This window comes from Bos indicus, chromosome 23, assembly GCF_029378745.1.
Source record: "Bos indicus isolate NIAB-ARS_2022 breed Sahiwal x Tharparkar chromosome 23, NIAB-ARS_B.indTharparkar_mat_pri_1.0, whole genome shotgun sequence".
NCBI classification, from domain to species: domain Eukaryota; kingdom Metazoa; phylum Chordata; class Mammalia; order Artiodactyla; family Bovidae; genus Bos; species Bos indicus.
Genome location: NC_091782.1, coordinates 9,683,402 through 9,710,465, shown reverse-complemented (window position 1 = coordinate 9,710,465; position 27,064 = coordinate 9,683,402). Strand labels below are relative to the sequence as shown.

General features: G+C 58.0%; 1 protein-coding gene across 3 annotated transcripts in view; it reads left to right on the top strand.

Moving 5' to 3' along the window:
* Positions 1 to 27,064, top strand: part of GRM4 (glutamate metabotropic receptor 4) — a 114,624-nt gene that overhangs the window by 49,491 nt on the left and 38,069 nt on the right. For all 3 annotated transcript variants that reach the window (XM_070777845.1, XM_070777844.1, XM_070777843.1), the window contains exon 3: positions 1,625 to 1,841. In XM_070777845.1, coding sequence (XP_070633946.1) covers positions 1,625 to 1,841 — 217 coding nt within the window. The remainder of the gene's footprint in view (positions 1 to 1,624; positions 1,842 to 27,064) is intronic.

The following is a 27,064-nucleotide window of genomic DNA, read 5'->3' as shown; positions in this document are numbered from 1 at the left end:
ACGGGGGTCACAAAGAGTCAGATACAACTGAGCGACCAACCAACAATAACATGGGAAAAATGCAGAGTGTGTAGGGTGGCGTGTCTCCTCCAACCCCGCCCCCGGCCCCTGCACTCTCCAGGGAGGCAGCGCTGTGCTGCGGAGTTTCAGGGCAATCTGAGGATGTTCCGCCGTGGAAGCTGGACCCCCACTGTCCCTGGGGATGGGCACCCCTAGGCAGAGGCCAGGTGGGCAAACCCATGTGCAGGGGGCTCCCCGAGTCCTCCTGTTCTGGAATATTTTCCCATCCCCAGTTGTCATGCAGACTACAGTTCTGGCCGTGAGGTTTTTCCAGCCAGGCTTGAGTCTTAATGATTCCCTCGGGGATCAGTCTTGGCCGTGACATCTGCCCAGATCGGTATGCCCACCCTTTCACCCTGTCACTGTGGCCAGTTGAGAGAGGGCAGAGGGGACACAGGATGGGTACCTGCTGGTGTGGACCAAGCCAGGGGGTGGACAGTGGCGGCCACTGGCAGGCCCTGGGAGCTGGGGGCAGGTGAGGACCCTGTGAGGAGGGCAGAGGGCAGAGAGCAGGGGTGGAGGGGGGCTCGGGAGAGTGCACGCAGCCCCTTCCAGTCCCTGTGGATGCTGGATGTCCACCGCGGAGGAAGGGCGGCTTCGGGCCTCCGGGTCCCACCTTTGCCTGGGGGGCCAGGTGGGAAGCCTGGGGGCAGGAAGGCGCCCTGTGACTGGGGGGAGCTGGGCGAGGACCATGAGGTCCGAGTCTGTGGGAGTGGCTGTGGCCCTGGGCTGGCCCTGCCCCCAGGGGCTCTGGGTCCCAGGCTGTGGAGAGAGGCCCCACTCCCTCTGGCCTCCCAGGAGTCCATCCTGGGTGGGGAGGGGGCAGGGGGAGTTGGAGCTGGGCTCTGTGCCCTCTGAGCTGGGCAGGAGGAAGGAGCCAGGGCCCAGAGGGAGCTGTGAGGATGTGGAAGGCTCCTGGGGGGCAGGGGCTGGACTGGAGAAGCCCTCGGGTCCCCGCTGCATCCCTGGGCCAATGCTCACCCAGCCGGGGCTGCTCCCCAGCCGGGATCTCCCAGCTCTTTGTCAGCTGAGGCCCCCAGAGGCTCCCGGTGTGTGTGTGTGTGTGTGTGCACGCGTGTGTGTGCTATCCATGATGGCTCTGGGGTGTGTATGTGTGGGTGACGGAGGGCCCACCAGCCCCAGGACTTGGTTGAGGCGAATTGGAAGACTTTCTGGTGGAGGAGGGCTTGATGCGTATCAGCCACTCCCGTCTCACCCTGGTGCCAGTCTCACTCCTGCTGGGAGTTGGCGGGTATCTGGGGAGACGCAGGATCGGGGAGCTGAGCGAGAGGTCGGGGGCAGGCATCGGGACCCTGAACAGAGCCGGGGCAGGGCTGACCAACAGTTGGCCCAGCTCTCAGCCTCGGTTTCCTCCTCTGTTGGGTGGGGCTGGGACCTGCTCATCCCACGTCAAGAGGGCTCCCCTGGGTCGAGAGGAGGCCATGCCCGCGGGAAGGGCCGGGACGGTCCCCAGGCGGGAGGCCGGTTGGGGTGTAGGGGCTGACGCTGGCCGGGCAGGGTAGGGTGCCAGCCGCCCCCATCAGCGGCCCCTCTCGCCCCCCAGATCCCCCAGATCAGCTACGCCTCCACAGCTCCCGACCTGAGTGACAACAGCCGCTACGACTTCTTTTCCCGGGTGGTCCCCTCGGACACGTACCAGGCCCAGGCCATGGTGGACATCGTGCGTGCCCTCAAGTGGAACTACGTGTCCACGCTGGCCTCAGAGGGCAGCTACGGCGAGAGCGGCGTGGAGGCCTTCATGCAGAAGTCCCGAGAGGATGGTGAGTTTGCCCGCGGGCTCCTGCTCAGGGCTGGGGCAGGGCTGTCCCTGCGGGGGCCGCTCCGGTTCCTGCCGTGTGCTTTCCTCCTGCCCCGGGGCCCCCTTCCTGGGCCTGAGCCTGTGGCCTCGTGGGCGGGCGGCTGGGTGGCTCCTGGAGGTGGGGGGTGGGCACGAATGGCTCCTGTGGACACGGCCAGGCAGATGGAGGAACCGTATGTATTCCGGGCACAGGACCCTGTTCTTGGGCAGAGAGGAGGGGAAGGAGATGGGTATGGAGGGGCCCTTGTTCATGGGGGTCTCAGGGACCCAGGAGCCAGGGCCATCCTGGGAGCAAGGGTTTGTTCGCAGGACTGAGAATTCAGACGACTCCTTACAACTGAGCCGTCTGCTCAGGTGAGAGGCAGGTGCCGCGGGTGGGGCTGTGTGGCCTCAGTGGGTGGCATCTGGGGGGAGGATGGGACAGTGGCTTGCTGTCCTCGGATCCTCCCCACTTACCGCCAGCCCCCCTTCCCCCACGGAACTCTCTGCCCTCCCAAATTGCTATCCTCAAAGTGATAAAGGTTTTAGTTATCAGCGAGTAATGAGGGGCTAAGACAGGGTTAGCTCCGGCAGGCCCACACTTGGACCTCTGAGCTGGCCTTTCCGATGGCCCTGCCGGGGAGGGCAGCCATGTGGGGCAGCGGTGGGGGGTGTGTCCAGGGCAGCAGACGGGCCCCTGGGTTGGGGGCTCCCGCTGGGTTGGCTGACTCAGGGGAGTGGGCTAGAGGGACGGCTCCCTTCATGCGTGGGGCGTGGAGGAAAGCAGGAAGGGCCCCCTCCCCTCCTGGTAGACACCCCTCACCCCCGCAGAGGGAGCCCCTCCGCCTCCTCTCCCAAGGCCCTGCCACTAAATAGCTCGCTGTGGAGCCCTCGACCTTGGGGATGGCGTCTATATATTTATACCCGGATAACCCCAAGACTCTAATTGCTTCTCCTAAGGACCGCAGAGTGTCCAGAGGCGGGCGTCGGTAACACCCTGCGGGTATAATCCTGCTATAAATCTCGGATAAGCCCCTTTAATTGTACAGCCGAAGCCCGCCGGTGGTTGTAACCTGGCGGAGAGGGCGGCAGGGTGGTGGAAGTGGGGCAGGGCTGACGGATGGCTGTGGCTCCGGGCCCCCTGCGCCCCCACCCTCCGCTCCAGCAGCTGGGCTCCCACAGCAGGAAGCTGGGGTGGACAGAGCCCACTCCCACCTGCAGGCAGGCTGGGCAACATCAGACCCCAGTCCCCAGCCCCTCCCTCTGAGGGCCCGCCAGTCCTTGGTTCCTTTGCTTAGACTTGGGCTCCTCTCTGCCCTGGCTCCATCCATCCTCCCCGGCAGGCTCCTCTCCTCCTTGATGGCTTAAATCCCTTCCCAAGCAAGCCCACGGGCTGTTTCAGCTGCAGCCTTGGTCAGATTTGGGGACAGAGGTGCTGGACAGGGGAGGGACAGAGGTCCAGAATCTTAGTGTCCAGAGGGACCGGGAAGACAACCCCTGGACTCACATGGCCCTCTCTACGCCCCTGCACATGCTGAGCCCCCATTTATACCCAGCGTCCTGAGTCATCCACCCTACCTGGTAGGTACCCCCATTGCACAGGGGAGAAAGCTGAGGCGCAGAGAGACAGAGACCACATAATAACTGGCGACAGGTCACAGAGCAAGTTGGAGGTGGAGAAAGGATGTGAACCCGGGAGAGCGGCTCAGGACTTAACAGGCTTTAACTGTGTTGTATTTTTGTCACTCCCCCGTGTGGACCAGCCCTGTGCAGGGGTGGGGTATGACAGTCACACACATGCATACACACACCTTCGGCCTGGAGGGACACATGCTGCTGTAGGAGAGGCTTGGGATTGGGGTGAGGTCTGGGCATTGGGTTTTAGCTGAAGCTAAGGCTATTGTCTGAAGTTTCTGTGAGCATCTAATCAAGCGTTGAGTACTTTCTAGAAAATAGAAAGTCTGCTTAAGATTTTGTAAAGGACTTCTAGAAAAATAAGAGCTCAGGGCCACAGCTGCGCCTTCACAGTGCGCCCTGCCCCCTGCACTCCATCCCGTCACCAAAGATCTGGCTGCCCACTGGGCCAGACCTCGTGCGTCCACAGACCCCCGCAGCTCCAGTGGGTCTCTCTGCCTTGTCTGCCAAATGAAATTTGATTTGGAGAACTGTCTTTAGCGAATGAAAAGAAAAGGGGAGAAAAAGCCGCGCTTCAGCAGCCCAAATTGAAATCAGAATTGAGCGGGCAGCAGAAAGGGGCCGCTGTACCTTGTAGCCTAATCCCTGTGAGAGATTAAAGATGTCTCTGGCTGTATATTGTATTGATTTGTCCTCTGAAGTATAAATCATCTTTGAGTTGCTCAGAGGCGCGCCAGAGAGTGGAGTGGTGGGGCGGGCTGAGGGTGCTGGCTGGAGCTAGGCCAGCAAGCCCTGGGCACCGACCGTGTGCTGGGCTCTGGGTCCTGCAGGGAGCATAATTATGCCCATTTCATAGATGAGAAAACTGAGGCCAGAGAGGGTAGGTGGCTTTGCCAAGACCACATAGCCAGAATATGGAGGAGCTGGGTTTGGAGCCAGCTCTGCCATCTGGGCGGGGTGCTCCTGAGCACCCAGCCCTGATGGGGCCTTTGGCAGAGGACTTGGAGAAAGCCCCGATGCCACACTTCCTGGTCTCCATCGAAGTGCCCTCCTGCCCCAGTCACTGTCATGCGGACTCTGCCCTGAGCCAGCCAGTGCCCTGTGGCAGGCACACTCGTTGCACGGATCCTGGTGACAGCCTTGTGGGCCTGGTGTTTTGTCCTCTTTCCCAGGTGAGGACGCTGAGGCTCAGAGGGGTGAGGTGCTTGCCTAGGCTCATACAGCGAGGTGCTGGAGCAACTTGGAGCCAGGCTGTCAGATCTGGTGCCCCCACCCCAGGCTATCCACCTCCCCCACACGGCGGTAGCAGCGTGTGGTTAGGAGAGCAGCTGTAACAGGCAGACCTGGGCTCCACCTAGGCCACTCACTGGCCACATGGTCAGCAGCTCTTGGTTTTGATTTCCTCATCTGCAAAATGGGATAAAGCCGGTTATCAGAATTAAATGTGCTCCTGGCCCATGGAGATGGGCACTCAGGAGCTCACGTCAGAGGGTTATCATCAGGGGTCCTCCCTGGTGCTGGGCATTCCGGGGGAGGCCTGGGAGTGTTGGAAGGCCTGAGGGGGCCGTGCTGGGCCCTGTGCGGGGCTGCAGGCCGTGTCCAGGGACAGGACGAGGGACAAGACCACGGGAGCCCAGCCAGCCTGGTTCCTGAAGGAGAGCTGGTCTGGTGGCGAGAGGGCAGCAGAACGAGCCCCGAGGCAGCCAGGGCAGGACGTGTGTGTGTGTGTGTGTGTGGTACACTAAGTGATCTCTGGGCTTGTGCCCGGCGGGCCTGCCCTGATAGCAGGCCCTGTGTGAGGTGTGGGTGGGTGCCCCCTCTGTGTGCGGGGTGAAGCCCTTCTCGCTTCAGGGCTCCCCCCTCTCTGCCAGGTGGAGGCTGCCTGAGGGTGAGTTGAGTGGCAACAACCAGTCCTGGGATGAGGTATGCAGAGACCGTGTGAGTCACCCTGGAGGGGGACGCAGGCTAGAGGGGGTGGCGGGGGGGCCCCGCCCTTGGTGCCGCCCACCTCTGTCCCTGGTGCTCCAAGGCGGTGGGCTCTGGAGTGTAAACCTCTGTGCCCCCACAGCTTTTCTGTATCTGCAGGGGCCTGTGTGAGCCTGTTTACTTGTGCTGGTGCTCCATTTCACAGATGAGGACAACCGAGGCTCAGGAAAGTCGAGGAGCCTGTCTAAGGTCACGGGGAAGTTGAGTGTCAGAGCCCAGGGCTCCTGTGTGGGTGACAGGTGAGGGGGTGATCAGTAGGTGACATGTACAAAGCCCCACTGTGAACCAGACCCTGTTTTATGGGCTTCATAGCTCATTTATCTTTCAGGACAACTCCATTCTATGGAGGGCCATACTGAGGCTCAGAGAGGTTAAGTGAGTCTCCTGAGGCTACACAGCTGGTGGGTAGCAGGAGGGGAATGAATCCAGCCTGGCTTCCCTGTCTCTGGTGCATGGGACAAGGGGGACACAGGTCAGCTCTCGGCAGGAGCCTCTCCATGGGGTCCCCTGGGGAGCCTGGTACTCCAGCGAGTGATTCCTGCTCCCTGGGCACATCTAGGCCTGTGCTCCTACAGTGGGAAGGAGATGGCTTTCCTGAGTGTGGCAGGAGGAGGCGTGGGGGCCTTAGGAGGATACCTTGTCCCTTGCATAGTGGAAAATTCTAAAGCCTCGGCTCCCTGCTGTGTCCCCGTGTCCCCCATTGGTATTCCGGAGATGCGGGTGCGTCAAGCTGTTACTGCTCTGACCTCCAGCTCCAGCTCCCCGGGCGGAGCGTCGGACCTGCATTTAGATGGCCCCTGTCCGCGCGGCTGGCTGGCAGGGCTGGCAGCTGGAGTCCCAGGGCTGGGGCACCTCTTCCCTCTGGCTCTGCGACATCTCTAGACTCAGCTTCTCAGGCTGTAAACAGAGGGTCCGAGGGGCTAAGGGAAGAGCTCGGCCACCTGGAAAGAGCTGTGCTGCCTGGGGGCTGGGGGGACCTGGTGCTGCTCATTTTTCTGGGAGAGTAGAGAGGAGGTTTGCCCCAGGGCACCCCCAAGATCCAGAACCCCCAAAGGGGAGGCCACTGGAAGTGCCTGCTCCTCTTTCTGCTGCCCACCACGCCACCACCGCCCCCCCACCTCAGACCTTGTCTCCTTCCGCTCTACTTCCAGTCTCTGCTGCAGTCACAGCAGCCTCCTCGCAGCCCCTCTGACACTCCAGGCACAAGCTGGCCTCAGGGCCTTTGCACTGGCTGCTCCCTCGGCCTGGAAAGCTCTGTCCCCGGTGGTCGAGGTGTCCTCCTCCTCAGGGCACTTGGCTGCCTTCTTAGCTGCACGCTTCAGAGGGGCCTCTGTGTCCCAGCGTGTCCCCAGCTCAAAACTCTCTGTTCCCTCTTTCCTGCTCCAGTTTTGTTTTTTTCTTAAAGACTCATTCTTTGTCTTCTTTCTTTCTTTCTTTCATTTGCCTGTGTTGGGTCTTAGTCCTGGCACGCGGGATCTTCACTGTGTCATGGGAGATCTTTAGTTGTGAAGCATGGACTCTGGTTTTGGCTCACGGGCTTAGCTGCCCTGCTGCATGTGGGATCCTGGTTCCCTGACCGGGGATTGAACCCACGTCCCCTGCATTGCAAGCCAGACTCGCAACCACTGGATCACCAGGGAAGTCCCGTTTTTCTTGATAGCACTTGACAAGTACACTTTTATTTGTTTATGGTCTGTGTCAGCAGAGCTTTTTTTTTTTGCCTGTTTTGTTCTCTGGTGCCTCCCCAGCGTCTAGCACAGTCCCTGGCACAGCATTCACTTAGTAAATGTTGGTGGGATGGGTGATTGATCGCGAAATTCAGCCAGCTACTCCCTTCGTAAGCCCTTCTTCCTATCCAGGCCTGAAAGGTTGCTCTCCCAGTCCACAGAAAGGCAGATGGAGGCTGACAGAGCACAGGCTTCTGGGGTCAGGCTGCCCTGGGACCCTCTCCTCCCCTCTGCGCTCCAGCTACCCCCAACCCTATCCTGACCCACCGAGGACAGAAATCATTCCCACTGCAGCGCCTGCCTTGGGATGCTTCATCGTGGCCTGATGCCTTCCCCGGAGGACAGGAATAGGAAGACTCAGCCTTCCAGACCCTGCTCGAGTCTCCCCACTGGCCTGGACTTCACGGATCTATTTCACATCTGCTGGGTACTCAGCCCCCGTGCAAGGAAAGGAGCGAGGCTGTGGGTCCTGCCAGCTCCCAGCGGGCGTGGGAAGAGCAGTGCCCAGTCAGACCTGGCACCGTGCCCTCCAGCAGGAGGGGCCGGGGAGACTCTGGTTGAATAAGTGAATGAAGGGATGTGATGATGCGTGTGTGGCGGTGAAGAGATAAATTCCAGGGCCGCAGGGGTCTCGCACGCTTGGATAAGTGGGGAGGAAGGAGGGGGCGTGCCAGGTGGGGGAACAGCGTGAGCAGGGGCCTGGAGGAGGAGGGAGCAGGCAGATGGGACCCCAGTGAGGGGCCTGGCCTGGTCCTAGTGGCCGTGGAATGGGGACCCATGTGAGGCGGAGCTGAGCAGTTTCTTTCAGGCCAACCTTGCCTTTAATAATTTTTTTGGCCCTTGGAGTTGGTGTGTCCACTTGCCATGTCCAAATTCCTTAGGGCCCTGGGGAATCTTCTCTGCCCATCATGGCGGCTCTGAGCCAAGGTTCCCTGCAGACTTGCTGACCCACACAGGCCTGTGATCTTCCCCTGGGATTGGCCTCCTGGGAACCCCAGTCACCCCTGCCCCAGTGCCTGCTGAATTTCTCCTACTTGGCTGGGCCCCTTGAGGCCGGGGAAGGGTAGGACCCCTCCCTCCTTGGCTGTGTGCGCCTTGCCCTCCCTCACACATGGCGGGGCCTCCGCAGATGTTTGTAGAATGAACAGAAGAGCAGCCCTGTGCTCTCAGGCAGGTCACTGCCCTTCCGGGGCCTCCGTCTCTCATCTGTGACAGGAGCGGCATGTCAGCTCACCTGCAGGGTTGGCTCTGACAGCCGGCAGGCTGGGTTCCCCTAGTCCAAGGTCTCTGGCTCCAGGCATCCTTCTTGTAAGTAAAGGCTCATCATGGGGGCACTTTGGGCTTGGTCTTTTGGTTCATGGATTGGGGCCAATTGCACGGAGACAGAGCCTGGAGCGTGTGACCTTCTCACTATCAGGTGAAACGTGGTTGAGATTAGCCGAGGTTGGGGGGAGCCGGAGGCAGGGAGGGGTCCTGCCACTGGCTTTTTGGGTTGGTGTATATGATGGCTGGTAGCATCTTCCTGGGGGTAGAACTCAGCCTCGCCACCCAGGGACCTGCAGCTGGGGCCCAGCATCCCCTGCCCACTGACCATGCATTTTCCAAGGATGTGGGAGTGGGGCGGGCCCTTCTTTGGAGCCAGTTCCCACCATTCTAGCTTATCAACCAGGTTGCCCCAAACCTGAGACCAGTTGTGTCTCCTGCCCGTCACCATACTGTGGCTGGAAGTTAAGTGGACTTGGCTTGGGCACCCTGCTCTGAGCCACGTGGGCTCCCATGTGCCAGCTGTGTCTCCTGGCCTCCTGGGAGATTGGCAAGGTGCTGGCACCAGTGTGACTGCTGTATGATGGCCACGTCAGTCTCTGTCCTGCTATGAGGATAAACCCTGAGCTGCCTGGCTGCCGTGGGGACTTCGCCTGTCCGCTTTAATTTCTCTGCCCTCTGGCCTTTGGTGCGAGGCTGGCACCTCTTGATTTTGTGAGTCCTGTGGGTTGGGTGTCACCAAGCCACCTCTCCTCTCTCTCTCTGACTCATCTCTGATGTGTTTGCCCTGACTTATCATGACGGGGACATGCTCCCACCCGAGTTCGCCTCTAACCTTGATGGGATTGGCAGGAGGAAGGAGATGGTAGATGCCGAGCCCTTTTCGCTCCGACTTTGCACCCCTTCCCTCTTGGACAGTTCAGTTTATTCACTCAGTCGTGTCCAACTCTTTGCGACCCCATGGACTGCAGCACACTAGGCCTCCCTGTCCCTTGACAGGAAGCAACTTTTTCTTTCACTGGGCTTTTCTGTGGAACGTTTGAAGATTACTTCTGGGTCTAACGTTTCCCTTCGCTGGTTGCAGCCCCTTTGTGGCTTCGGCCTTCTTCATGCCATCTTCCCCAGATGGTGCGGTAGGGTGGGGGGCTTAAGAGCCACCATGAACCGTGCCACCTTGAGCAGTCACTTAGGGGCTCTGGGCCTCAATTTCCACCTCATTCAACGGGAAAGTTAACAGCACTTCCCTTCTGGCTCGCCATGAGCATTAAATGAGTTAATGCACGTAAAGTGCCGGTGCCATTGGGGCCTCGAACTGAGCACTGAGCACTGAGCTGCTGGAGTTGCCGCCGTTGCGATTATTCCCCGGAGTGGGGATTGCGGTGCGGGTCCAGGTTCGAGTCCTGGCCCTGCCTTTGGGTGGCTGTGTACGTCTCTGAGCCTCAGCTTCATCCCCTGTGAGGGTGATGCTGCAGAGGAGACCCCCAGTGTGGGCCTCCTCCACCTCTCTTGGTTTTTCCATCCTCACCACGTGGGGGTCTGGGTATCACTGGGTTGGCCTCTGGCTTCCACTCTGCCTGTGTTCTTGGGCCCAGACCTGAGCCCACAGGGTAGCCACACACACAGCACCTGTTTCCTCAGCTCATTTGGCCTCTTTGGTTGTGTTACCTCTGAGCCTTTTGACAAGTGAATCTCTCAGCCTGGTTTGAACCCCACTGTCTTTGAGTTCATTTCCTGCCCTTGTTTCTTCCTCCTCCCTTTCTCTGAGCCTCTGCACTGGGAGCACACTGGGTTCTGTCCTCCCAGGCTCCCATGTTTAGGGATCCCTTCTGACATTTTCCCCTTTGTTAAAGAGCAGGTGGCAAAGGCGTTGACTTTTCCCTGCCCCCACCCAGAATTGATGCTTTTGAACTGTGGTGTTGGAGAAGACTCTTGAGAGTCCCTTGGACTGCAAGGAGATCCAACCAGTCCATTCTGAAGGAGATCAGCCCTGGGATTTCTTTGGAGGGAATGATGCTAAAGCTGAAACTCCAGTACTTTGGCCACCTCATGTGAAGAGTTGACTCATTGGAAAAGACTGATGCGGGAGGGATTGGGGGCAGGAGGAAAAGGGAATGACAGAGGATGAGATGGATGGCATCTCCGACTTGATGGACGTGAGTGTGAGTGAACTCCGGGAGTTGGTGATGGACAGGGAGGCCTGGCGTGCTGCGATTCATGGGGTCGCAAAGAGTCAGACACGACTGGGTGGCTGAACTGAACTCAACTGACCCAGTTTGGGCCTTGACTTCCAGAAAGCCCTCTTGACCTCCTTGCTGACTACTGAGGTTGAGCCTGTTTTCCTATCTGAGGTCCCAGTTAACTCCCAGCCCCCTACTCTGGGCTTCTTAGGGGTGTCATCAAAGCAAGCCCTAGCCCCCATTTCCCTGCAGCCCTGGGACACTGTGAGCTCATGGCTTCCTTCCCTCCTGTCCGGAGGCTCCTTCTTCAGGGGCTGCTGAGTGTCCCAGGAGGGCTCTGGTCTCAGCGTCACCCCCTACTCCTGTGTGACCTTAGACAAGTCACTGCCTCTCCCTGAGCTTTCCAGTTCTTTGTGAGACCAGGCAGGGGCTGCGCACCTTCTTCAGTGGGCACGTGCCTGTCGTGGACACACGGAGGGATGTCTGCAGCTACTTTTCCCCCTTGTTACCCTGTGTCATCCACCCCGCCCTCTTCCCAGAGCCTCTGAGCCCCAGGCGCTGCCTCTTGTGCCGGCCCCTCAGCCAGCGCAGCCTGGCCTGTGTGAAGCCTGCTGGACCTCCTTGTGTTTTAATATGCAATTTTCCAGGGAGCATTTCATTAACCACTGCAGCTGCTGGGCCCTGGCCCCAGCCCCTACACAGGCGCCCTGAGAATTGTCCCTGTTTTATTGAGGAAGTGGCCAAGGCCCAGGCTGCCTGCAGGCTGGCCTTCGCAGCGTGTCAGAGGCAGAGATTTGCATTCAGGTCTGTGTGACTCCAGAGCCCAAGGGAAGGAAGGAGGGAGGGGCCGTCCTTTCGATGATGTCTCATCCAGCTTCTCCCGGGAAGCACTGCTGGGTCAGTCAGATGGACGGACCTCAGAGGACGACCCCACCCCCTCAACACACACAGGCCAGAGGTTCTCTCAGGACCAGGGAAGGAGTGGGGGTGGGGGGTGGGAGCAGCTTCTGTGATGCGGAATGTGAGTGTGATGGGAGTTACTGAGTCACATGTGGCTGTGGATGAGCCTGCGAGGGGCTCTGTCTAAAAGTGGGTGTCACAGGGCCTGGAGGTTGGGAGGAACGCATCCTCTTTTTAGTGATGGCTTCCCTCAGGCTCCTGGGGTTTTCGAGGACTCAGAAGAAGGGAGTCCAGGCCTCCAGATCATAGAGCCTGCTCTGCGGGGATGTGGCTGGCGAGGAGGGCAGTGGGGGCACTTCTTCAGCCCTTTCACCCCTCATTTCTATGCAGTAATTTATTCATTTGCTGGAAAGATATTTATTGAGACCCTACTGTGTGCTGGGCATTGAGCCAGGACATGGGGGATACAGCAGTGGACTAAAGAGATGAGGATCCCTGATCTTGTGAGCTCACTTTTGGGGACAGGGATAGAGGCAACTTATTGTAAACAAGCAAAGGCTCCACCATATAATAGACTTTCAGATAAGAGCTGATGGGCATTGCCATAAAGAAGAAGAAAGCCGCATAAGTAGACAGAGGGGGCAGGAAAGGGAGACTGTCATGGGGTGGTCAAGGAAGGCTTTTCTGCAGAGGTGAACTTTGGGCAGAGCCTTAAATACAGTGAGGGAGTGAGCCACGCAGAGATGTGTGGGAAGAGTGACCCAGGGAGGGCTACTCACAAGTGCAAAGGCCCTGAGAGCCTTCCTGGTACTTGGAGGATAGCCAAGTGGCAAGAGCAGAGTGAGTGAGGGGCAGAGAAGTGGAAGAGGAGGGGAAGATCATGGGGGGCCTCCTGGCCTTTCTGAGGTGTTTGGCTTTTGATTTGAGTGAGATGGGAGCCGTGGGAGGGCTGTGAACAGAGAAGAGATGTGGATGGGCTTGGGTTTACTAGGATTCCTCTGGCCATTGTGTAGGGAAGAGACTCTGGGCCTGAGGCAAGAAGGCCAGTGAGAAGGATACTGCTGTCCTCCAGGCGAGACGTGATGACCAAGAAGTGGCAGTGGTGAGAAGGGATAGGGAAGAGACTGTGGGCCTGAGGCAAGAAGGCCAGTGAGGAGGATACTGCTGTCCTCCAGGCGAGACGTGATGACCAAGAAGTGGCAGTGGTGAGAAGGGACAGGTCTAGGGTATGTTGTGAAGCATGAAGCACTAGCCCACACGTCTTGCTCCCAGGTTGTGTGTGGGCAGAGGGGAGGAGAATGGCCCAGGTGCCCCTGGATTCAGCACCACGGACAGCGCCAGCACCAGCCCCGGGGAAGCCCTGGTTGGCTCGGGTCCCCAAGAATGGCCAATCCCTGGATGCTGCTCGGAGTCTCATCTGTAAAGTGCTGGTCCCTTCCCTCAGTTTTGTTATAAACTCCTCTTTTAGCCAAATATGTTTATTTCTGGGCATTGCTGTGAATCCTTTTTGTGATGAGGCAGATCTGAATGCAGTTATATAGCTGGGATGAGGTCTGGAAGCAGTTGTTTCCAAAAATCTTTGCATCTGGCCAAATTGTTCTTGTACAGGGTTGGGGGGTGGGGTGGGGGGTGCAGAAAGGTAACTGGGGGAAGGGGGAAGGGGAGCTTCCTTGAAGAGCGACTGGTAAGAGGAGAGCCTTGAAGAACCGTGGGCCTGTCCCAGAGGAGCAGCAGGGTACTCTGGGTAGGGGAGCTGAGTGACTCAACTTGGTTCTTCATGATGCCTTCCTTCTGAGAGTGAGGAGGGGGCTGCATTCCTGACAATAAGGTGGGTGGGCCACCTCATGGCAGACAATGCGGACCCCCAGGCCTTCCATGGATTTGCCGTGGGTCTGGAGAAGCCACCATTCTTTGGCTCTAAGTTTCTCCATCTGTTAAATGGGGGTAATTGCATTCCTTACTGTGCTGGTTATTGTATGACAAAAATGGGTGGATTAGCCATCAGAAAGGCTAAGAAAGGGCTGGAGGGGTGAGGGGCTGCCTCTGTGGCCTCAGACCCCCAGGGTGAGCACTTGGCCTTTTCCTGGTTGGCTGCTCCCCACCGCTTGTGACCATCATCCTCGTTCTCCCTGACTCGCATGGTGTGTTACATCTGTGCCCCGTTTTGCTGTAGACAGAGTGATCATATGGATATTCTATGCAAATTCTCATTTTTAATGAGCCAGAGGAAAGCTAACAACCATCTTGCAGACGTCTTGGGGCTCAAGGGAGGCCTTGGGATGGGGGAAGAAGCAGGACAAAGTGACAAGTGAGAGGAGAGAGGAGGGAGGGAGGGGGAAGGGGATAGAGTGGGTGGGCGGGACGCAGTAGGGGCTGTGGGTGGGGTGAGGGGAGGGGAACAGGCTCTGTTTCCCATCTCTCAAAACCGCTCTGCCTGCCCTGTTTTAAGTCAGGGAAACAGGCTCAGAGAGAGGTGGCAACTTGCCAGACACCCTAGAAACTGGGAGAGAGACACACACAAAGGCAGGGGAGAGGGAGTGGATGGGTTGGAGAAAGGGAGGCATTCGGGACCAGGCTCTGGCTTATGGGGCTCGGTTTCCTCCTCTGTATCATGGTCACAGCGCCTAAGTCGTGGGCTGACTGGGAGAGGCTAATGAGAGAATAGGTGCAGACATTGCTTGACTGAACAGTGTTGCCAGAATGCGCAGGCCATGGACTCGTGTGTGTGAGGGGGAGGGGGCAGGGGACTGGGTGGGGAACCAGGGAAAGGAGGGCAGAGGGGCAGGAGCTGGAGACGGGGTACGAGGCCTTCTGCACATAGGCCAGCTCCTAGTTAGTCCGTTTGCTCATTTGTACATTCATTCATTTATTCTTCAGCAGCTGTGGTCTAATTCATAGACGGAAGTCAGCTTCCCAAGGGCAGGATTCTCATCTGTCCTATTCATGGCTGTCCCCACAGCATCCAGGGCAGCACCAGGCACTGGGAGGACCTTAGTAAATCATTGCTGAATCAGTGGATGCTCTGTGCTCAGCAGTGGGCCCAGCAGTGGGCCAGGAAGTGTGCCCGGCAGTGGCCACTCCCTGGAGGCATCTAGTCCAAAAATTTCCCTTCCCTGTGCTACATGCAGTACCTGAGTTATTGGGATGGTTACGGGCACCCAGCAGAGAAGGAGCCTGGGGACACCTATGAAGACTTCCTGGAGGAGGAGACCTGAGCTGAATCTTCAAGAACTGACAGGAGCTGACTTGAAGGAGTCTGGGAAGGGGAATTGGGCATAAAGCAGAGGGGACAGTCTGGTGTTGGGAACTGCAGGTCCTGTTGGAGGCAGGGAGCATGGAAGATGAGGCCACAGGGCTTCGGGACCCAAGGGAGGTGAGGTGAGAGCCAGTGAAGGTGGGAGGGAAGGGCATGCTGGGGTGGGATGGGCTTTGGTGGGGTGGTGGGTGATCTGGCTGGGCAGGCTGAGGTTGTCATGCTGGCCTGGGGCTCTGGTCTGGTCAGGTGGTGTCCACAGGAGTCAGGGATGGGGCACAGGGGATTCGAGCCTGAGAGATCAGCTGGCTGCTGCCTCAGGTGACGCTGGACCTGTCCCCAGGATGTGGAGGCAGCCTGGAGAGGGGCCAGCACGGCATCTCTTTGACTGCCTTGAGCAGGTCACGAGCCTCTCTGGGCTCTGGTTTAGATTTTAGAAAGGACCTCTCAACTGTAGGCGGTCCCACCCTGGCCAGAGTGCCTGGGGTGTGTTTAAATGTCAGTGTAAATATCACAGTGGCTCAAGTCCCCTCTCATACTTAGTGCCCAGAGTCCCAGGATGTCCTTTTGTATTGCAACACGGGACCATCTCTTACTCTGAAAAATGTCTAGCCCCAAAGGCCTATTGAGAAAAATCGGTAGACTGTTGAGTCCTCTGCCCCAGCTCTGGTGTTCCACAGAGAGGGCAAGATCAGCCGAGCACCCATCCCCACATCCCCTCCCCAGGTGCCTTCCTGAGACCCCCTTTAGGGCTGCTCCCGGGATCCAGGCTTGGAGTCCCCTTTCCATCCCTCCCTGGTCCCTGTCTCCCCACTCCCAGATCTGGCCAAGCAAGCTCGCAGGCTGTGGGGCTCCAAGCTTTTCCCCAACATCATCAGGAGAGCCTGGGACAGGTTTTGGGGAGGGTGGGGTGAGCACTTCTCCAGCTCAGGGTCACATCTGGGCCTCTGGCCCTGACCTTTGTCCATGAGCTCTTGCTAACCCGAGTCACAGGCAGCTCAGAGCCTAAGGAGAGCCTCCGATGGTCCACAGGGCCGGCTGGGGTCTGCTCTGTCCTCGCCACACCCCTCCACCACGGCCAGTCTCAGGGGCACACTCACACCAACTGTCTGTCCTTCTTCCCAGTCGAGGGGTCAGCAGCCCCGTTTTTTGGCTGAGGAAGCTGGAGCCTCACCCAGGGTACATCCAGAGCTGAGGCTGGGCTCAGCCCCCCGTTCCTTCCACATCCTGCTGTTCTGCCATCAGAAGGGTCGGCTTGAAGAGCCCGAGTCAGGCTCCTGTTGGGGAGGGGGCAAGGCCTGGTGTGGGAAGGTCCAGGAGGACTTCATTACCCAGTGCCTGCTTGGGGCACCTTGGGAGGGCCTGCCGCCGGCGGGGAGACATACTTGGCCTGCCTGGGTAATTACATCTCAACATTTCATTTTGCTTGTCAGTTTCCACTTCCTGGGGATGTGGGCTCCTAAATATTTCATCCCAGTCTGCAGCCTCCTGTTGCTCTCCCGCCAAACCGCAGGCCCGGCTACCAGGCTGGAGCTGGCCAGAGGTCATCTTCTGCATGCCCCTGCCTCTCAACAGATGTCCCTACCACCAGCCCAGAGCCGGCTTCTCTTCCCAAGGGGTCTGGGGTGAAGAGGCCAGGCAGACAACATTGCCAGAAACTAGAGTCGGTTCAACCAACACTGAACACTTGCTATGCTGGAAACCAGGGAGTAAGGAAAGACAAAAACACAGTCTGCCCTTGAAGGGGTTTATGGGCTGATGGAGAAAATGATCAAGTGTTACAAGAGCAAACGTTTATTGAGTAGCTGTGTGCTGGGCACTGTTACATATATTAATTGAGTTTTTCTTCATGCTTTACTATGAGGAGATGAAGCTGAGAGAGGTGAGTAACTTGTCCAGAGTCACAGCTAAGAAGCAGCAGAGCAGGATCCGAACTCAGGCAACCTGCCTCCAGCCCTCATGCCTTAAAGCGCAGGAGTTACTAAACCAGAAGCCTAGGCAGAGGATGGCAGTTCCAGGGGAGAGGGGTGTGGTGAGAGCCTGGGTGGGCGGCAGCACATCCCCACTGCGGGAGCATCTGGGGTGTTTCGTGGGGGAGAGGTGGAGAAGCGGAGCTCCGAGGCAGGGCTGGGCAGGTGCGAAAGCAGACGGGGGATTTTCCTGCAGGGGGACCAGCCAAGGCTCCAGGGTAGGGACGTTCAAGTTGCCTCGGAGAAAGTGGTCTCGCTGTAGAGTGGGGAGTTGTGAGGCCAGGGAAGGGGCTGAAAAGCTGCTCTGTGACTTCACCCTCCAGGTGTATCGATGGAGCTGGGGGTCTTGTTCTGAAAGGGGTTTTTCAACAGAGGACTCTGAACTGGTGCTCAGCAGTGCTGGGTCTGAATGACTGCTGACCAGCCCAACTTGCGATGTGAAGCTTGGGCAGACTCCTTTCCCTCTCTGAACCAACTCTGAGAAGTCGGTGGGATTCCCTCAGCTGAGGAATACTGGGGAATTCCTCAGTATTAGGAACTCAGAATAGCTGGGGACTTCCCTGGTGATCCAGTGGCTACGACTCCATGCTCCCAAAGTAGGGGGCCCCGGGTTTGATCTCTGGTCGGGGAACTAGATCCTGCATGCCGCAACTGAAGACTTCAGTTCAGTTCAGTTCAGTCGCTCAGTCATGTCCGACTCTGTGACCCCATGAATCCCAGCACACCAGGCCTCCCTGTCCATCACCAACTCCCGGAGTTCACCCAGACTCACGTCCATCGAGTCAGTGATGCCATCCAGCCATCTCATCCTCTGTCGTCCCCTTCTCCTCCTGCCCCCAATCCCTCCCAGCATCAGAGTCTTTTCCAATGAGTCAACTCTTCGCATCAGGTGGCCAAAGTACTGGAGTTTCAGCTTTAGCATCATTCCTTCCAAAGAACACGGCCAGATACATAAATATTAAAAAATTAATTATTATTGTATATAAAACAAGAAGAATGCCCAGGATGGCCACTGAGAGTAGAGGAAGGTGGGCCCTAGGGGGCTGGGTTGGGGCAGGGGTCTCCTAGCGGGTGGCCTGGAGCGGGCCGGGGCTGGAACCAGACACCTCCCGTGCCTTCCCCAACAGCCTCCCCCTCTACCTCCTGCCTCCAAACACCTTCGCTTCCTTCTCTCTCTCTCTCTCTTTTTACTCCCAGCTTTTCTCGCTTCAAAGGTGTTTTGCCTAAATGGGTTTGTGTTAAGATATTAGGTCGATCACTCAGCAAATTTCCCTCTGCTCAGAGCTGCGCACCATGAATAATGCAGCTCTGAACAGCCCTTGCTGCCCAGCAGCCTCCCAGGGAGGGGGCGGCAGCGCTCAGCTCGAGGGGTCTGAGCCCCACAGCTGCCCTGGCTGGTCCCCCTGCAGCCTGCCTCTTCCCGGTCCCCAAAATATCCCCCCAGGGGCCGGGCTGTCCATGGGTGATCCCTTTAATCCTCACAACACCCCTGACACATCTGGAGGGTGGCGAGCATGCCGTCCCATTTTACAGATTCAGAGGTTCAGAGAGGTTCAGAGAGGCTGGGTGACTTGGCTCTCATCATCACATAGGGGCCAGACGTGGGACAAGGGCCTCTCTGTGCCCAGCCTTGGCCCCCGTGTCACAACACGCTGGCTCTCTGATGGCGGTGACCCTGCACCCGCAGGTCCAGCCCGGGTCTCCCCAGGGGCAGGTGGGCGTGAGTGGACGGCCTGCTTGCAGAGGGAAGATGCGGGTTTCTTCCAGAGCCGGGCACTGAGGCGGCCGGGCGGGTAGTTGCTGGGTGACAGTTGCTGTCCCCCTCCCCCAGGGGCCACCCCAGCCCCTGCCAGCACCCCCAGCCAGGCCCCCGTGCACCGGTAGCAAAGGTGAGGTGTTGATGGTGCTAAGAGTTGGCTGGTGGCTCCAAGGAGGTGTGGGCAGCTAACCTGCGTGTCTGGGTCTGTGGCTGTGTGTAGGGTGTGACTTGCGGAGGTTGGGTGTGGTGAGTGTGGTTGTGTGAGGCGGTGTGGTTACTGTGTGAGCTTGTGTTGCTGTGATCTTGTGTGGGGTGGCAGTGATGTGTGGCTTGTGACTTTGTGAGGGTGTGTGTTACCACGTGTATGGGCGGGGTGGGGAGATGAACTGAGAGTGTTCGGGAAAGGAGGGATGTGTGTCCTGCCTTGGACAGTCCCTGGGCCTCTAGGCTCGGGCCGCGGATTCTGCCCAGCAGGTTCTGTCCCTGCAAACAGTGGTCAGTGTCGCCTGGTGTCTCTGGCCCCCAGAGCATCCTCACAGCCCTGGGTCCTGACGAGGTCCCTGGCCCTCGCCTTTGCAGCCCCATCCCCACTAGGACTCGCTCACTCCCCAGAGGCTTTGGCTCCCGGAGGCTGACCCAGGCTTTCACAAATACCATTTGACCCTCACTCTAGCCCCACCAGGTGGAGTTTTTTTAAGTCCTGCCCTATTTTACTGATGGTAAGCTTGATGCTCAGAGAGGCTAAGTAACTTGTCCGAAGTCACACAGCCAAGGTCTTCCCTGGTGGTCCAGTGGCTAAGAATCTGCCCTCCAGTGCAGGGGACACAGGTTCGATTCCTGGTTGGGAAACCAAGATCCCACATGCCTTGGGGCGACTATGCCCACACACCGCTACCACTGAGCCTGTGCACCGCAATAAAGACCCAGCACAGCCGAAAACAAGCAAACCGCAAAAGAGCAGTCACACAGCCAGGAAGCAGCGGAGTGGACTTCCCTTTTGTCTCACAATGGCGGGGAAGAGGAAGCTGAGAGCAGGTGTGAGAGCCATGCTTTGTACGGACCTTTGGTGGGGAGCATCATGGGGACCCTGCAGGTGGGAAAGCGGGGTCATTGTCCCTTGGTACCTGGGTCTTCCTGGCTCCGGCCAAATCTCTCCTAGTGAGCCCACCGTGTCCCTTTGGGCTGGAGTTGCCCTGCCCTCCCCGGCCCTGTCTACTGGCCCAGCTGTCTTTCGTCCTGGGCCTTTGGAGCCCTGCCAGTTTGCACAGCTATCCTATACTTCTCCACTTGTTCTTCTGCACGTGCATTTCTTGAGCACTCATAACAAGGAATTTGCATCCAGGTGGAAAGGTAAATTCCTGGCAGAAGGCAGGACTGAGAGAGAGGTCCCAGTTTGCCTGACGCCCACGTGGGCTTGGAACTTGCCAGTGCGTACTACAGGGTAGGCCCTGTGCCTGGATGACCTTTGCAGCCCAGAGCCTGGCACAACGTGGCTGCCCAGTGCCGGTAGACACGTAGACATCCGGGCACTCCGTGTGACCAGGTGGTGCTCAGAGGGGAGGTCACAGTGGGCTGCAGGGGTCAGGGAGGTTCCTAGAGGAAGTGGGCAGGTTTGAGCAGGTGGCCACTTCAGATTCCTGCAGCGCCTCCGCCCCCAGGCCGGTGCCAGCAGCTCCTGGCCTGCTGGCCCTCCCATCCCTGTAGTCGGGTGCTCAGTGGCCCATTCATCTGGCAAGCGTGGGTCATGGCCTGTCGCAAGCAAGCGCAGCGTGTGTGCTGGGCACCATGAGGGCCGGAGCAGAGACAGACGGGGAGGAGGTAAGATGAGCGAGGGAAGCGGACTGAGGGGGCGGCCCCTGCAGAGGAAGGCCTGATGTGGTCAGATGGCGGGTTTTGTTGGGACCAGACCTGAGGGGGAGATGTGGGCCTTGCATGCCACTTGTACACATGCACACGTGTGCACTCACATGCACACGCACACACACACACACACACACACTGTGAGAGGAAGGAGGCTGGAGTGGTGGTGGGGAGAAGGGCTGGCAGTGGGAGCAGAAAGGGGTGCTGGTCGTGAGCCAGGCTCACCCCCCGCCCCCCACCCGGGAGAGCCCTCGAGCCCTGGCTGGAGCCAGAGCCGCACCTCGCTGCCTGCCCCCAGCCCCAGCCCCACTGGACAGCCACGGGTTAGGGGGCTTCTCCAGGGCCTGGACGTCTCCCCGACCTCAGATGCCCTTTCAGCCACAGCTCTGCTTCCTGGAATCTGCTGCACGGCTCCGTTTCCTTAGACCAGGGCTTCGTTCCTGGTTGAAAGCAAAAGCAACACGATGTTGGTCACTGATGCCTCTGAAGAGCTCCCTCTCCTGAGAGCAGGTGTAGGGAGGGGGTCTGACTTTGGAGAGGGCGGGGGAGAAGAGAGAAGGGGGGCTGGGGGGAAGAACTCCGTGTGCGTCTGTGTGTGTATGTCTGTGTGTGTGTGACTGTGTGACCCCATATAGTCCAGGGTCTCCCCCAGCCTCCCTCCTGCCTTTCCCCTTACCTCTCTCTCTGCCAGGAACCCAGGGAAGCTGAGGAGGGGACCCCCTCCTTGGGTTGTTTAACAACCCCCGTTTTCTCTGTGTTGTAATTTGCTGCCTTCACATTTTGCCTTAATGTAGATTTTTTCCACTTGGTTTCCTAGCGTTGGTCTCTCATTGTTTTTCTCCAATTTTAAATTTGAAAGGCCAGAAAAAGAAAGGGAGAGACAGAGAGAGGAGACGAGCCCAGTGTCCCTGGGCTCCTGTGCTGTTGGGCTGCAGGGAAGTTTCTCGACTCCCTGGAGGGGGTTTTTGCCCAGCCTAGTCTGGAGCCCAGAGCCTGTGGTGCTGTTTGGGATGAGGGAGCAGCCTGGCTTGTGGAATGGCACCCTCGGGTGCCAGAGCAGGAGGGCACAGGTGCTGAGTCCCCTGGGATCTGTGGGCATGGTACATGTCTCAGTCATCTCGCTGCCCACTGCCTATGGGCTGGCTGTTTTACTGCTTCCTGGCAGGGGCGGGCCTCCTGGTGAGTGAGATAAGGAAGGAAGAGGGGGCGGTGAGAGGATTCCCAAGCCTGGAGGATGTGATGGACGGCGCTGCAGAGGCACAGGGGAGCCCGGGTCCTCAGCTGCCCCATACCTGGGTGAGCCTGGGCAGAAGCAGGCCACTCTGGGGGGAGGCCCCTTCTTTCTGCCTTCTCTGGGCCACCAGGGTTGTCCACAAGTTGGCAGGCCCTGAAGGCAGGGGGTCTGGGGGCTGCTTGGAGAGACTGGGGAGGACTTATTCAGATGGGTGAGTAGAGAGAGTCCCATCCCGTGGGGGCAGGGAGGTGCCCAGAAAAGAAGGGAGCTGAGCCTGGTGAGTCAGACAGTGATCAGACTGTGTAACCCACCTCCCCTGGGGCATTAGGAGCGCAGTGGGAGGTAGACACAACACAGATATATCAGCTGGACCCAAAGAATACCGGGAAAGGTCACCAGACCACAAATAGAAAGGGCACAGGGACCACAAAATACAACAGGAAACCCGTGTCAGGTTTCACTAGTGGAACTTCCACATCACGTTCAAGTCAGGGCAGGCGTGTGGAGCCTGGCGGAGGTGCAGGGTTCCAGCGCCAGGGGAGGGCTGGCCAGGAGAGAGCCTGTCCTCAGTGGGAGGCGGGATTTCAGAACCGGGAGGGCAGGCCGTGGGAAGGCGGCCCCATGTGCCTTCCCCGCAGCGTCCCGTGGAGGCCTCTGGCCCGGGAGTGGCCAGGTGGCCCCGTGTCGTGGATGAACAGAGGCTCGGGATGGCACCTGTGGGGACTAGGCTGCCTTCTCTGTCACTGTGTCTGCACGTCTGGTCTGCCTTGGGTCCTGAGGTGCACATTTACCAAGCATTTACATGTTGCCATATTGGCTTCTGATTATTTCCAAGAAATAAAACAGGGATCATGCCTGGGAGCCCTCCTATGGAGCCCTCAGTCTTGTTCCATCCCTGCCTCCCTTGAGGTGCCCACACCCTGCAGGGGCTGGGGTCCCTTCTTGTCTCAGTCGTTCAGCAAGCATTTATGGAGAACTAGTGTGTGCCAGACACTGGGGAGATCGTAGTGTGTACAACGGAAAATCTCCTGCCCTCTTGGAGCTTTTGCTCATATCTATGCGTGTGTCCATATATAAGACATTGTACTATATGTGGCCTTTAATTTCCACAAGAAAGGGACAGAGAGTGGTGCACCTTGCTTTATCAGTCAACTTTGCATTTTCAGGGTTTTGTCATGAGAGCTGTTTTATATATCTTAACTACATAATATTCCAATCTTCTTTTGGAAAATATTTAGGTAGTTTCCATGTTTTCACTGTTTCAAACAGTGCTGCAGTGATCATCTTTGGGCGTATCTCCTTGCGCCCGTGTGCGAGTTTCTCTGGGAAGAATGTGGAAGGGGATGTGCTGGCTTGTAGGGTTCTAGACTCCCTGGCTCAGGCTGCCTTCAGTCTCCTCGCTCCCTGAGTGCTTGGGCCGGGAGCTCTCCAAGGTCCTGACTGCTCCCTTGCGCTCAGAAGCTCCTGGCATGAGCTTGTGGCTTCCTGCCCCTGGCCCTGCGTGGAGGCACTGGCTGGGCAGACGGTGGAGCTTGCAGCTGGCACAGGGCAACTGGTGCCTGCCATGGGGCTGGGGCTGTGTGTGGGGTGAGGGGCTTGCCAAGGGTGACCCAGAAGGGCCTAAGTGGGCCATGGGGAGCACCAGACTCCTCCATACCCCTCTTTTTATGATCCTGTTCCTGGAGCCTGGGAGAGGTGAAGTGTTGCAGCCTCTGTGCAGAGATAGGACTTGGGCGCGTTCCTTGCTGCTTGGATTTAATTTTATTACATTTGCTCTCAGTACAGACTCATGGATTCTTATTTTATCCAAGGAGAGAGACCATGGGACAAAGGAGTGGGGGTGCAAAAAATTGCCCCCACCATGGTAGAAGGGTTTGGAGAGGACTTCCCAGGGGTGTGCTAGCCATGGTCTCCACAGTGATGGGGCTTCAGAAGCAAGGGCTGGATACAGGAGGACTGATGTGGTTGGTGTAGGACTTGGGGTCTTCCCAGAAGTGGGGACGGGTTGCAGTGGGTGGGGCTAACAGAGACCCAGCGACTGGAGCCTTTCCTTCCTCTGCCCAAGGGAGGCTCTTGACACAGACCGGGATTACAGACCCACCAGCTGGCTGTGTGACCTCCATCAGGCTACTTAGTGCCTCCGAGCCTCAGTTTCTGCATCTGTAAGATGGGGCTATTAGCACCTGCCCCAGACACTCAGTGAGTGCCAGGCAGGCAGTGGGTGCTCAGTAAATGTGGGTCCCTCTTGCACCACCGCAGTCCTCTCTGGCTGTGGCAGGGGACAGGAGCACTGTGGAGCCAGATACTGTGCTACTTACTCCTGGAAGCTTGTGTCACCCTGGGAGAGCCTTGGTCCTGTGCTGCAGTCCCCTGAGCAGCCAAACTGACAATCAGGCAGTGACACCAAGGGGCCCAGAGGGTGCTTGGTTCCTCCTTGTGGGGCCAGTGACACCACTGGGTACTTACCCCAGGGCAGGCCCTGCGCCCAGACATGTGCATGGGCCCTAGGTGCCCCCTGGCCTTGGTGGCCGGTCGTGGCACTGGACTGGGTGAGAGGGTGGCCTCTGGAGGCAGCTGGCCCGCACTGAAACCCTGCTCTCTGCATGACTGTGTGACCTAGGGGAGCCACTCAGCCGCTCTGTGCCTCAGCGTCCTCATCTCTAAACTGGAACTGTGCTGGCCTTCCCTCGCAGCCCAGTGGCCAAGACTCTGCACTTCCAATGCAGGGGGTGCAGATTTGTTCCCTAGTTGGGAAAATAAGGTCTCATAGACCACATGGTGTGGCCAAAAATAAATAAATAAGCTGGAGTTGTGCTGATGATATTGACTTCAGATGGGTGAATCTATGCAAAATGTGCAGCGTAATATTCAAAGGCACTAGACACTATCAACATTCAGTGTTACTCTCTATTTGAAACTTCCCAGACTCCCCTCAAGTCCCCCAACTCTTGCAGTTGTAAGAACATTGCTTCCCGCTTAGACTCTCTCTCATCTTGAGTACCTTGTGACTTGCTGACCAGACTGTGGTCACCTGAATCTTCTTTCGAAGAAGCTAAATGAAGCCTGCAACATGTACCGCGGGGTGGACCCTCTTAGGGGAGCATCACCCAGAAATGTGACTGAACCTAAGAGTCTCTGCCTCTTTGAGAACAATTGCTCCCACTCTCTGCCTCCCTCCCCTCTGCCCTCTGGCCCCCTCCTCCCTCCTGGAGCCAGGTGGCTCGTCCTAACCCCCTGTCCAGCCTCCTCCTCTTGTCCATCTGTCTCCCTAGATGGGGGGAGAAGTGTAGCGATTGGCCCACTTTCTAACTGGAAAGGAACCATATGGAGGATTTTGCTGGAAGCTGAGTGTCTGCCCGGCCGCTGTTAGGGCAGGGCCAGCGCTGGGGGCAGGAGACTGGCTCCCGTCGGTTCTCTTTGTGAGCTGGGACTGGGGGGTCCTGGTCCTGCCCCCAGACCCCACTCCCTCCCTCCCCCAGGAGCCCCTCTAGCCATGCTCTTCTGTGCTTGGCACCTCTGTGGGCATCCTAGGACCTGAGGTTCTTGTTCTTCCTGGAAGGGGCAGAAAGTAAAGGAGGTGGGCGCTGGTCAGGGTGGGGCACAGAGGATGTGGCTGTCTCACCTGCTACACAGAACCAGGGGCCCATTTCCTGGCGACGCAAGAGTGAGCCTGTGTCACGTGGCTCCGGGCCTTGCAGGTGCCGGGCACAGAGCAGCCCCCTTCTTGAGTCGTTTCCTCAGCTCGCCTTGTTTCCTCGGCATGCCCTCTCCCCACCCCCAGCTGCTCAGGCCTCCTGCCACTAAAACTCAGCCGCTCAACTCAGGGCCACCACCCTTGGGCAGCCTTCCCTGGTTGCCACCTACCCCCCTGAGTAGAGGGCCCTCCCTGGGCGGAGCTGGGTGCTGGCCCCTCTTCCTCTGGGTAAAACAGGGGGGTGGTGTCTCCCCCACACTGGGGATCCTTGCAGCCCATCCTCCTCACAGAGGTGCGTGGAGTCTGCTCAGAAGGCTCAGGTGACCCTGGCCTGGACTGAGAGGATGTACGGAGGCTCGGGGGTGCCCAAGGGTGGCAGCCAGGTGCCCGGCCAAGGTGGGTAGTTTGGCTGCGACCCAATAGGATTCTGTGTGAGATGGAGCTGGGCTGAGGCCCTTGAGTGGGACCCGGAGGAAGGCAATGGTCTCAGATAAAGGATCCGCCTTCATCAAGAATACTCCTTCAACCTTTTCCATCAACAGAGCCCTAACTCTGCCACCAGAGGTGCTGGACGTCCTATTCCCTGGGGGGCCCACTCTGTATCCCAGTGGGGCAAGGGACTGTGTGGCTTTGGGCAAATCACTTCTCTTTCCCAAGCCTCAGTTTCCTCATCTGTCAAATACAGTTGATACTAAAAATGGGTCCACAGGAGCTTTTGTAGCAGGAGATGAGGGGAGACTGAGTTAACATGAATGCTGCCGGCACCCCCGCCAGCACTGGGGAGACACAGCTGAGGCCGGGGACTGCCCGGGTGAGGTGGAGAGTGCGTGCAGGGTTTCTGTGAGCCACGCAGCCTGGCTGTGAATCCCGGGGTGTGTTGACTGCATCCTGGTGGCGCCTGCAGGCTTGGGAGCTTCTTGTAGAGGAATGAGCTTGAGAGGTAGGCAGGCCTTGGGTCCCCTTCCCTAGGATCCAGCCAGGTAGGCAGTGGCCAGAGAGAAAGGAATGACAGAAGGCCCCTAAAGACCTTCTGATCCCAATCAGAGCTCCTCCAGCCCCTCCACCAAAGCAGTCCCTTAAGAATGGCCTTCCTGGGCTCTTCTAAGCTCCCTGCTGGGAATTTGGTCCTAAATAAGATGGAGGGAGACTGGGTGTCATCGCACTCTGTTGCGTCAGGGAGCAAGCTGGAGAGCCTGCATACTGAGTGGCCAGTGAGTGCCCAGAGGGGAACTTAGGAACGCCCGCATATGGGCAGTAGCTGGGTTTGCAGCAGCACTGCCTGGGATGTGCAGGCACAAGTCAGCGACCCTGCACGCTGCCCTTATGCAGGGGCCTGATGGTGAACGTGGGGCTCAGGGTCAAGGGTCCTGGTAGGTGTGTGTGGATGTGGGTACCAGAGGCACTAATGGCCCAAGGAGGGCAATTTGTTCTCATTCTCAGATTTGCGCCTCCAAAAAGTCTTATGAGGTAGTTACATCAAAAAAGAACCAATGTTTACTAAGCACTTACTGTGTGGCAGATATTAACTATATATGCATGAACTCCCTTAGCTTTATAACAACCTTATGAAATAGGTGGTATTACTATCTTTACAGATGATGTATTTGAGACAACAGAGAAGTTCAGTAACTAACCTGAGATCACACAGCAGTAAGCAGCAGAACTGAGATTTGAACCCAGGCAGTCTAGCTTTAAGCCCGATACTATATTGCTTCTTGCTAGCAACCTATTTTATAAAGAGAGGCACA